Raw genomic sequence first — 12,815 nt, forward strand, 5'->3', positions numbered from 1 at the left:
TAAATGTTGGGGTGTAAAATTATACACACACACACACATATATATGTATATATATATATGTTCACTAAACCTATAGTTGTACAGGGTATCCAAACTAAAAAACATTTATTTTCAGAGCTGCATGAGAAGAAAAAAATGTATTTATTTATTCAACTCAAAAATGTATTGAGCCCCAGTTTATTATCATTTATTGGCTGATAAATGATAAAGGTTGATTACTGTGTTTGATGGGTTTTTTTCCCGAGCAAAAATAAGCATAACAAACGATCAGGATTTAAAAACTTGTTTTTCTGTTGACCACATGATTTAAGTACAATCACACAAAGTCAACACCTTTACATTGTATCAGTTTTAATGAAAAGCAGCTGTGCAGAGGAATAAGGTTCCACTTTTGATTTAATGCAAATATACAATGCAAACAGTCCTACAACGCCCAAATGTACGTCATCTATACACATCAAATCACTAAGGAGTTTTTATATACACATCCACATACGTTAGAACACAAGAGTTAAAAAAAAAAGTCAAACGACAGTGTCTGGAACACCTGTGCAAAGTGCATCATTAGCACATGCCAAAGGAGGAACGATTCATGCAAGAGGTGGAAAATCAAAACAAATGACAGAATTATACATTTATTAACTATATAATTTAATCGGTTTGTCAGTTTGGCTGTCAGTGCATATAGAGTCCTTTTTTCCTTTTACGCTTTGTATATCATGCAACCAGCATGTTTCACAACAAACTTAAGGAAAAGTCTGTAAGTTTCAGCAGTTTCTATTTTCCTTGACATTAGCTTATATAGCAACTTCAAAGCATCCCTGCCATCTATGTCAAAATAAATATAAGGTATCATTCCTTCATCAGTTCCTCAAGGGAGTGAGGTAATCGGGAGTGCAACGAGAACACAGCCATAAGAGCAGCACAGAAAGCTCAGGGTAGTGTATGATTAAATCCTGAGGGAGGCGGTAATGCAACTTCCCAAATGCTGACAGTTGTATTATGCCAAAAAAAAGAAAAAGAGAAAGTACCACTTCATTAAGTTTGTCAGTCTACTTCATATTAGCAGTTTTACAATTCAGAGGTTCTGAATCACTTAGACATTCCTCAGTTACTTCAAATTCTTCACATTATTTGAAAGGAAAAAAAAAACAAAACACTGAAATGTCTCTTTACACGAACCAGACAAGATAAATTGGTGTGAAGCGTTTTCAAACACACACAAAAAAACAAAAGAGGTTAAGGGGACACCTTAGCTTTTAGAACTCAAAAATTTCATATTTGGAAAGATAGTTACTAAGAATATTTAATCTTAGAGTGTTAATTTATGTTCACATCTGTCATATACGTTGAAGATCATTCTTATGCTGTTTCAAGAAATTGTTGAGTTATTCTACTGGATCAGCATGGTTCAGAATATCAGAGCATGTTTCCCAAAAAAGCAGCACAGTGTGGCATCACACAAACTATTACACTAACTATTTACAATCATGACACGCAAGCTAGAGATATTCCTCACGTTGTGGTTCCATTGTTGTCATGCAGTTACTTTACACCAGAAGGGTCAAAAAGGAGAGATACGTTTGGGAAAACAGACACATTGAAGGAGGAGGTATTTCTACCATGTCATTTCCATTCTCCAGACAGGACTGTTTTGCATCAGTATTAAGAGCTATGGATGCTTTCCCTGCTCTTTTCCTGTTTAATTTCTGCAGCCACGCCGAATACCAAGCACTCACAGGATAATTAATGTACAATAATGTATTATACCATATGTGCCATGCCAAACTGAGTGATGGGGGGCGGGACTAATGGAGACATCATCTGTGTTAGTAAGAGTTAGAGGATAGTTGGATCAAGCAGAGTGGTCACACCTGCAGAAAAGACAGATCATTGCATTCTGTCATTAATGCCATGACTTGAACTTGATAAATAGTGTTTTTCTTAGCTGCATCTCCTCCACAGGCTCAACATGTCTTTGAAAAAAGGCCAATGTGAATGAGGAAAATAAAAGAGTCAGCGATAAAAGGGCATGTTAGTAACAATTCACAATAACGGGACTCTACACAGATGAATTTAAAGGTGCTGCGCTATTCACGGGAGCGTCCTACAATAGCAAGGATGTAGAGGAAGATGTTGATGATGTCAGTGTAGAGGTTGAGGGCAGCAAAGATGTACTCCTCTGGACTCAGGGCCAGCTTCTTGTTGCCAAGGAGAAGCTGAGTGTCAACAGCCAAAAACTACAAAGAACAAAGATGGTTGAATGAGTCATTTCAATAAGGATTTTTACATTTAAATCTAAAAAAAATATACAAATACTGTTAAGCGAAAACCATAATGCACATTGAACATTGAGGCAACTGTAACTCAGGGGTAGAGTGGCTTGTCAACTGGAAAGTCAAAATGGGCAAACATGTAATTATCCGCCTATGTGAATATACATCAAGTGAATGTGAAGTTTCAAGTTAGCTGGTACACACATTGAGTCTTTCATATCAAGCAGTGGTTTGCTTTCTTCAAACTAACTTCACTGTGGTCTTTATGAGGGATTAAAAAAAACACAAACATTAGTGCTTCAGCCAAACCTACGCAACAGACTTTAAATTACATTTCTACATTCGACCTAATTTTGTAATGGGGAAATTCTCTACTCCAAGAAAATTAACAACAAACCCCAGCACATGAGAGCTAGTGAGAGAAATGCAGGGTTCACAGCATGTTAAGGTAAGAGGAACAGCTAACATGATGCATTCAAAGACCCTGGTAAATTTCATCACAATTGAGCTGTTGTAATAAGCTTAGAGAAGTGGCTTCAAAATGCATTCAAGAAATCCATGGAGTCATATTAATTGATTGAACCATTTTATAACCTCCATTACTGCATTATTAAATGCATACCTATACCAATGGTTTACATGCCGATATATCCCTTAACCTCAAAATGCTCCTGGTGGCACAAGCAGTTCAGCCAATGTGTTAGGGGTGGTACTTAACCATTATTTTCTCTATTTACTTTCTTACCTTAACATGCTGTGAACCCTGCATTTCTCTCACTCGCTTTCAAATGCTGGGTTTTGTTGTTAATTTTCTTGAAGTAGAGAATTTCCCTTTTACAAAAATTAGGTTTAATATAGAAATGTAATTTAAGCCCAGCACATAGCAGCGTTACCTCGGCCTGTTCTACTGAAATGATCTACTGGCTCAGAACTTGAAATAAAACTCTTTCTGTGTCGTGGAACGCAGTTTTAAGATCATTTGAAGAGAGAAATTAGTCATTTAGAATTTAAAATGACATATTTATAGTTGCACCAACGAGTGAAACAGTACTTGTCGGTTTTACTTTATAGTTTTACTTTACTAAGAATCTGTAGATTTAATTCCTTACCAAAGATAAGTGTCTACTGTGCCAAAAATAACTAACTTGCAATCTTTCTTTTCAGTGTCACACTATGAGTGAGAAACTTACGCAGGTGAAGAGCAGAGCCCCCAGTGAGGCATAGACGATGTGCAGAATCCTGTGGCGAATGAAGATGCAAAGGAAGGAGAAGAGCAACAGCACAATCAGGCACACGAACAGCACACCCCGGCAGGAAGTGAAGTCATACTTGCTCTGTAAGGGAAACAAAAGAAGAAGAGGAGACTAAGAAAAGGCTGAGGAAAGGACACAAACCACTTGTCATGACGATCAGATATAAAAGAGGGTCTTAAAGTGTGTGTGTTTGACTGGGCTGAGCGTCTCCTGTAAATCAAATAACAAAAAACAGAGAATGTGTGTGTGTGTGTGTGTTTGTGTGCACAGACCTGTAGTGAAAACAGGACCACAGTGAAGCACACTACTGCAGTGATGCCCACAGCCATGATGACAGTCTCTGTGTCGTAGAAGCTGGCGATCATACCCACCATGTAGGAGAGGCTCAGGGTCAGGATGGACTGTAACACACAGGAAACGTTGTATTTATGTGCTAGGGTAGATTCAATCATGGTCCTTACAACATTTTCCAATGCAGTTTTTCTTTTCTTTCTTTTAGAATGGATAATCTACTTGTTTGTTATTTGGGTTTGTAGGAAGCTGTATGTACAATATGTAAAACTGCCTCATTAGCATTTAAAAAACATTTTAATAAAAAAAAAGTTAATAAAGGGGAGACCTCACCTCCCCTCCACAGATTAATGGTTTCAGGAGTTGCCAAGTAATTTCCAAAAGATGGAAATAAGAAGGTACACTCATATGAGATGCACATACCCATACACATACACATACCTAACTATGGCCCCATTTATATTGTTATAAACACTGAAACATATTTATACCCTGGCTGTACCATTGTTATCAGTGAAGCCAGTATTTTGATTTCAGATGTTTACTTCATCTCTGATGCCACACTGCATCAGGGTCAGTTTATTACTGAAAACAATACTTTTTACAACAATGAACCCTTAAGTCAAGGTCTTACCAGTGCGACCAAGTTCCAGGGGTGCTTGCGACGGAAGTCTCCACAGCAACTGAGGACGATTAATGACACAAAGAAGACTGCGTAGGACACATAGTATGTCCACGGGTTGTGTCGCACAAAGGTCTTGGCATCATCGACAAAGGTGAAGACAGCAACGAAAGAAAAGGTGACCAGCAGCTGCACCGTGAGAACCATGAAGACCTAGTGGGAAACAGATTTCATATTACAGATCATATTTACTTTTATATCAGACCAGTTTCATCTATTCAATCTATTTTTATTTTGATATCCCGATCACTTGTCATCATCATCATCATCTAACCGCTTTATCCTCCACCAGAGGGTCGCGGGGGGTGCTGTGCCAATCTCAGCTACATCGGGCGATAGGCGGGGTACACCCTGGACAGTTCGCCAGTCCATCGCAGGGCCACACACAGAGACAAACAACCATTCACTCTCACACTCACTCCTACGGTCAATTTAGAGTGTCCAATTTACCTATTCCCCACATTGCATGTTTTTGGAATGTGGGAGGAAGCCGGAGAACCCAGAGAGAACCCACGCACACACGGGGAGAACATGCAAACTCCATGCAGAAAGGCCCTTGTTCCAACCGGGGCTCGAACCCGGGTCTTCTCGCTGCAAGGCGAGAGTGCTAACCACTACACCACCGTGTGACCCCCGATCACTTGTGTCCATGTAAATAAACATAACTAGTGAAAGACCTACTTTTCTTATGAAGGCTTGTCGGATATTCTTATCTTCAAAGCCTGAGTTGGTGAACTCCTCATTGTCATAGTAAGATGGAGGCCCATCGCCATGATAGCCAGGGCTGCCAGCAGGTCCTGGTGAACAACAATAAAAGGACAATAACAGGTTAAAAAACCTGACTAAACAAATGGAGGCTATGTGTCAGCACATTTTATGTGTGGTATTGATCATCTCATTGATTGCCTATTCAGCTGTGTCAAATGTAATCTAAAGTGTATTCTTGCTGACCCAGTTAATATTGTGCTTAAAAATCTTTCACCTTAACAAGCCTTTAATGTATGAAACTAACTACAGTGAAAGTCCCACTCAAACTGGTACCTAAAAAAGGAAAGGCAAAGAAAGAACTGCTCACCAGAGGGGTCTCCAGGAAAGCCTGGCTGTGTGTGTCCTTCCTGATAAGGCCCTTGAGGGTAGGGTCCCTGTGGGTAGGGCATCTGAGGATAAGGCATCTGGGGGTAAGGACCAGGGACAAAACCTGGGCCTGCCTGGGTGAAGCCTGGCTGTCCGTAGCCAGCTGCTGGTGGATAACCTGGAGCCTGGCTGTAGTTAGGTGGGGGCATACCAAAAGCTGGCTGAGGTGGTCCATAGACATTGTTATGAAGTGGGTTGGTCTCAGCCATACCAGGGTATCCACTCTTGTCCTGGGACATGGTGCGGGAGAAGGTTCACCCTGTTGTAAGAACAATCTGAGAAAAGACAAGCACTACAATTAATCTTATGAGCAAAGTCAATGACAAACAAATAAGCCTCATTTGATTTACAACTTGATATGATTTGCAGTTGTGTAGCTATTTACGCAGCTGCGTCAGCCCATCCATCTGAAAACCACAATAAAACCCAACTGACTGACAAAGCGAGTTAAATGTGTCACTGGCAGCAAATACAGTTCCCACAAAGAACAGATACTTTTGTATCAACATTGATTAACCCCTGGGTTGAGGTTTTAAATGACTCCTCCAGTCATTTTGTCACACTGCAGTAGGGATGGACATAATTAAATCGACGATCGATTAATTGATCATTAAGAATTTCGTCGATGACGCTAGTTTTTTAATCGATGCAACATGAACTAACGCAGGTTATGTTGCATAGTCAGTGGAGATCGGTAGGGCGGCTATTCCAGAGGCTGGGGGAGACGAGGAGCCTACATTGTCTGACACGGACAAGGGAGCGCAAACACTGGAGTCACAGAATCCCAGTCCCAGGTCTCTGCTAAGACAAAGCTCCTGCACACGGCCTCACGGCAACGTCTGTCCCCTCAGAGCAGGTGTTTTCAGCGCTGGACTGACAGTCAACAGGCTGCAGGTCGTGTCTGACCCCTGAGTAGAGATGCACGGATGAGCTGTAATGGCATCCGCACCCGCTGCTAAATATCAATAATCCACCTGCCATTCACCCAAAGCATGACAAATGTATACATACATACATACATACATATATATATGTATATACATATATATATATATATATATATGTATATACATATACATGTATATGTATGAATGGAGATTGGTAATATAAAAATATTAATGATTAATTGAAAATCGATCGTTAATTCTCCCAAATGATCGATTAAGAAAATTTAAACGAAGCCCATCCCTACACTGCAGTAAGGTTGTAGTAAATTGAACCTGCTGTTAGTAAAGTCCAACCTAAACATTCACACCAGCATGAACCTGTCAGACCCACACATGCATTAAGCAAACAGAAAACATGAAGCTGTGATGGATGGAATGACATAAAAGAGGGGAAGGAAACACTATCCAGTGGACAGTGTTACCATGGATGCAGGTGGTGCCTTGGTAACCAAATGTATTATTAATCTGTTTAGGTTCAGTAGGAGACCTGACACACTGGCCATCACTGCAGTGTCCCTCCCCCCACCAGGCCCCTGCACAACAACCCTGGTCAACAGGTTTCCATACCATCTCTGTTACAATCTATAATGTAGGGGTGCAAAGATTAGTTGATGCGGTCAACAAAAAACAATGAGAAAATTAGTTGCAGATGAATTGTTGATAATTGTCTGCTATCATATAAATTCTTTATTAAAATAATATTATTATTTCTATAGATGCCAAGCTACCACGTTGTTTCTTACATAACCATCAATGATGTAGAACCAGAAATTTTGAAGTCACGTTAAATCACACAAGTTTCTGTGAGATTGCAAATCCCTGGAATCTCCTCCCTGAAATGGTTGGATTAAAAGCCAAGTGTTTGGTCCTGTGTCTTGATTGGATTGTTTGGTCTGTGCTTTCTCAGGATTAAAACATACCATGTTTTTAAAATCAAGTCAGATTTGAAAATCCCTTTGTGTGTGGCAGGCTTGAGGAGGAGACGTTTGTGCCCTCCACTGTCACAGCAAACATCACTGGTGTCTTCCACTCATGAGAAGATAGGGCACGCAGGCCGAGCTGCACTCACAGTGCCCACTGCTCGACACCTTAATAATTATTTCAGTCTGACGCACTTCTAGGCTGTATATTGTGTACCCAAACTGGTTTTTAGGGTTATCTGACCAATGACTAGTAAACTATCAAAATAATCATTAAATTCAACTAATGAGGCAGTTGTGTGTATTACACAAAACAAAATGTAATAATGCTGTGCTGGCATCATGTAAAAGCATAAAATCCTCCAGTGGAAAGGTAGAGTAGAGCTGGGCTAGGCGATCAGACTGGCCTTATGGTGGTGCATAGACGTGTGCTATTAAAACAGCTAATGTGCAAACACTCTCACTCCTCATAATGTTTGTCTCTCTCACACACACACACACACACAGACATGTGCAAACTCACAGATATTGCCACACAATATGCCTCTTCACCCACACACCCACAAAAAATAATAGCCTTTCAGAAGTGCTGTCCCTAAATACACCAGACTCCTCCTAAATATTGAGATTTTAAAAATTCCATGCTAAATGTTGGAGATTAACGCAAGTTTTCAGAATTTTTAAGTCTTTTTTAACAGATCTACAGTTTGGCATTGTTTGCTTTGATTCTTGTGTCGGACATCTTGCTCATGACTCTTCCAGTGACGACACTCTGACCAATCAGTGGACGGCAGTCTGTTGACGTCACGCACAGTATCAGTTCAGCTCGCTTAGAACCTCGCCAGAGCAGGTACCAGGTACTATACCTAATGGTAAAGCAAGAAAACCCTGGCCGAGTCGTGCCATGTCGGTACCATGTGATAGAAAGCAGAGAATTCTGAGACGCAACTAAGTAACTCCAATGTCCTTAAGATGATGCATGCAGTCAGAGCATGTGATCCACACCCTGACCAATGTCAATGTGAAGCATTTAAGATAGTAACTTGGGACTTCAATGGATTTGTCATCCATGTTAGGGACAGGACATTATTTTTTTTTAACATGAAATTATTCATTATTTGGTCCATACAATGTCTGAGAAAAGGTTTTGTAAGTTGTTACAACAAGTGAATGCGATGATAATAGATGATTACACAATTCTGATAACTCATATCAGCTCTATTATATTATATTTACGAGTGTAAAAGAAACATTTCCAAAGCCATTTTTGTTAATATACAGTATAATGTGTAGGAAGATAGTGGTAATATAATTTTAATAAAGAATGAATATGCTCATATTAATCAAGACTGTGACTGTAACACGAGTGACTTCATGCTGACTGTGTTTATGAGTCCTAAATGCATTTGTACTGGTCCGTCTGATCTTTTTTTTTTTAATCTAAATTTAATGGATTAACAACACAATCCAGAGTAACTCACCACGCAGTCAAGAACATGGGATGCTAATGTTTGAAATGTGCATGAAGTCACAACAGTAAGGTAAGTACAGATGGTAGATTGTGTTGTTGTGTCTTACATAAACGGTTATATGCAGCTGCGAGAGAACTTGATTTCATAAAATCAGAAACTAATGAGAAAAAAACATTTTTTACAGAAAGAAAATTGGGAGAAAGAGACTCAAATTTGTCATTAAGGAGCATTAAAAGTTAATGTCTTCTCCAAAAAACACCCCAAAACATTAATATCTCAAATGCACAGGGAAATTTTCAGCAACCACAATAGTTTTAGCTACACAGCTGAGAAGTCTAAGAAGTGGTGAACTGTCTGTACAGCATTACAAGCATTAAGAGAAAGATTTCAAATCCTCTTAGTAGAGACGCTCAATGATGTGCCAAATTAAACATTTTCATTACAGTATTGATATTTGGACTTTGATACCAATTTTCTGAACAATATTTTATCAATAACAAAATAATGACATTTGTTTTAACTAAAAAGTGGATCACACATTGTGGTGAAATTAGCTGTGGTCAAAGACTAAACAACATTCTGTTGTATTAATTTGTTATATTACTCTAAATCTTCTCAATACCCCTTCATCAATGAAACGAGCACCATCTTCTTAAAACACAACACAGACACACTCACACAGATCTCCTTAGAGGAATGAGCATGCTGCATGCTTATTGGCTCACTGTTGCTGATAAGATTAAGTCCTAAGGTACATCCTATAAGATACCAAAGAAATATTGACGTTCTATACCCAGCCCTAATGATAGTATCCCTCCACTCTGCTAACTACTGCTGGTGGAATTAAATTAAAGGGAGGGATTGAGTGGACCAGCCAACCAAGTTAACATAACACAGTCACAGTCACACAAAGCAGCGGGGGGCCTACACAGAGGGCAGCATGTTAAAGTATGTGGTGCCAAAACGAAAAGGTTGTGGTCTGTGATGTGGGATGAAATAAACTCATTCCAAAGAAATATTCAATAGATAACTAATGAATAAAATGCAGTTTCACAGTCACATGAGTAAAAAAAAAAACCCAACAACACAGATTTTAATCTTGTGAGAAGTTTTCTTTTACACACACACTGAAACAACCAAACTACCTGAATTATAACTTAGCATGAATAGTATATAAATTACAACTGATACATTTAGGTTTGAGCCTTATTATGAAAGTGGACCACAAGGCAGATAAAACCCCACTGTGAGACTGTCAGCCTTTCTACCAGACAATGCAGCAATAGGGCAAGATACTGTCATCAGGCCAGGTCTTGTCAGCAGCAGTTTTGGCTCTTCCTAATCTGTGGACTCCTCACCTCATGACAGATAGTTGCACTTATTGTTTCTTGATAAAAAAGAAAAATATGTGGTTACTTATTTTACAACAGCACTGTAAAGAGAGCAAACTATTCTTCTCTGACTAGCATCTGTAACGGAGCAACACAGAGGCTGCTGTCTGGGATAATATAAGTCATGCTTGGATAAATTCCTTTAGCTTCACTCAACACGAGGTAACTACACTGCAAATACAGACCTTCAACCAATAACACCATGTACTACTGATAAATATTAAGGGCAAAAGGGAATCTAGATTATAAACAGCAAAGGACAGTTTGTAGCTGAAGACTGTATATATGTTTGCATTATTCAAGGTAATGGCCTAACACTGAGACAACCACAATATGTACTAGTTAAAAAATGGGGCATGGGCAAAACTGTGATAAAACACAAGTATATTTTATATCTGGGTTTAGAGGCTGCCTGGTGGTTTCTGGTCAAAACCAAACAGTTATATTTGTTTATGATAATATGATGATAAAACCAACCCAGACTCTCAGTCTAAGGATGGCTTAATGCTAGTTTTCCCACATTTGATACCTAAATCACAAACTATCTACTGATACAGATGTGAGTCAAATGCCACCAAGCTATAATAAGCAATTAGAAAAAAATCTCTCTTTGCAGCATGTCACCTCACCTATGTGTAGTGAAGTATTTACAGGAATGTACCGTCTGATCGGACATTTTACTACTTTATTCTTTTTATGATATCCAGTTATTTTTGACCAGTAATGGACCAATACAAATGCTACAAATGTAAACAATAATTACAGTGCTTAACAAATGTATTAGACCACCATCAAAAGCTACAGCTGCCCTAAATTAACAGCATTGGTATTATTATCAAAATCATTTTATACATTTCATTTTTTAATGGTTAATACACCAGCATGTAGAAGCTCTTTACCCAAAATTATATTTGTAATGCTAAAATATAATTGTTATTGTTCGATTCAAATTTACTGTATTACAGAAAAAACAAACAAGAAATAGTAAAGCACATTACCATTTCTTGATTAAGATGTCAAATTACAGTTATTTACTTGCATTCCTGAACAGAAAGGTTTGTTTTAGTGGTTGAACATTATGGTTTCTGACTTCTCAGAGAAGCCCAGAGAGCCAGCTCAAATTTGGATATAAAAAAAATGTGAATTCAGTTTGTTGTTCTTTTTTAATCTTGCTCTTTTTTTTCTTTTTTAATCTTATTTTATTATATATTTTTTATTTTATTTTTAATTCTTATTCTTATTTTTATTCTATTCTCTTTTTTTCACAACCGAGCTGTGGTGAATGTGTGTTTCCCCCCTGGGGGAGGAATAAAGTAAAGTCAATTCAATTCAATTCAATTCAATTCAATTATTTGCCAAATAAATAATAACATTTTTTCTAAACAAGTTTATAACAAGTAATACATTTGGGAAGCAGTGTATATTATATGTGTATTTAGCATTACTTATTAGCAAATTATAGATAGGAAATACTGACGTGGTGTTTATTTTTAGGGATTAACGTATGACAGGAAACAAAAACAGAATAAACTTAAGTTTCAGTTCCACTGTGTACCTGCAGATGGCGCAGCTCCGTGTGGGCCTGTACAGCGCAGATAAATGCGACACTGCGATTATATCAGCCTCTCATATTATGTGACTGTCAAAACAACCAACGCCAGACAAAAAAACTGTTCAAATGACGTACATTGGGCGAAAGATAATGAGAACAACTACACAGATCCATCGCCATGATGGATCCACACAGGGGGGCTGTTTTTTCCTTTTCGTTTTTTTTATGTCGCTGACCACACGCCGCGCCCCCACGTTTACAGTGCTGTCAGCGCTTTTCAGACAATCATTTTTATTTTTTAACTTAACGTGTGTGGATTTGCTCAATCCTGCAAATGCACCATGTTTTTGATAATTTACCATCGTAAAGCAAGAGCTGCTTTGTCGCCAGCAGCTGTGACTTTACGTCCTCGTTAGCAAGCGGTGCTGGTTAGCTGCAGCAGCAGCGTAATACATTAAATTCTGACAATAATAACAACAGATACGAAGAAAACGCATGTCAAATAATACACATTCCTCTCACGGCCTTACCTTTAATGAGCGTATTAGACGGTAGCTGCCAGCACGCGCTATCCCTCCTCCTCCTCCGGTGGATCAGAACTGAACAAGTGAATCGACACGGAGATGATGGGGCCGATGACGTCACAGCACGACGCGGTCATGTGATGTGTGGGAATTTCCTGTTACATGACAGAATTTACTTAAATAGTGACGCAGTAAAAAATATATATAACGGCCACTAAAATAGGGTTATTTAGAGTTGTTTTTAGTGGCGCTGCAAATTCATTCAAGAAAGATCCAGAAAGACCACGAGACTATAGTCTTATATCCGTGGGTGTAAAGTGCATTTAATCTAATGCTATTAAGACTGCGGTAAAACTATCCGACACTCGTTTCT

The 12,815-nt window shown here is 38.8% G+C and overlaps 1 protein-coding gene across 1 annotated transcript; it reads right to left on the reverse strand.

Moving 5' to 3' along the window:
- Positions 1 to 334: 334 nt before the first annotated feature.
- Positions 335 to 12,571, reverse strand: grinaa (glutamate receptor, ionotropic, N-methyl D-aspartate-associated protein 1a (glutamate binding)). The gene is made up of 7 exons (XM_044053093.1): positions 12,449 to 12,571; positions 5,578 to 5,911; positions 5,184 to 5,299; positions 4,455 to 4,655; positions 3,802 to 3,930; positions 3,467 to 3,610; positions 335 to 2,240 (listed from the first exon to the last, which is right to left on the reverse strand). Exons 2-7 carry the CDS (start codon positions 5,873 to 5,875, stop codon positions 2,091 to 2,093), a joined length of 1,038 nt encoding a protein of 345 aa, XP_043909028.1. The 5' UTR covers positions 5,876 to 5,911; positions 12,449 to 12,571; the 3' UTR covers positions 335 to 2,090.
- Positions 12,572 to 12,815: the final 244 nt, after the last annotated feature.

This window comes from Solea senegalensis, linkage group LG20 (genome assembly GCF_019176455.1).
Source record: "Solea senegalensis isolate Sse05_10M linkage group LG20, IFAPA_SoseM_1, whole genome shotgun sequence".
NCBI classification, from domain to species: domain Eukaryota; kingdom Metazoa; phylum Chordata; class Actinopteri; order Pleuronectiformes; family Soleidae; genus Solea; species Solea senegalensis.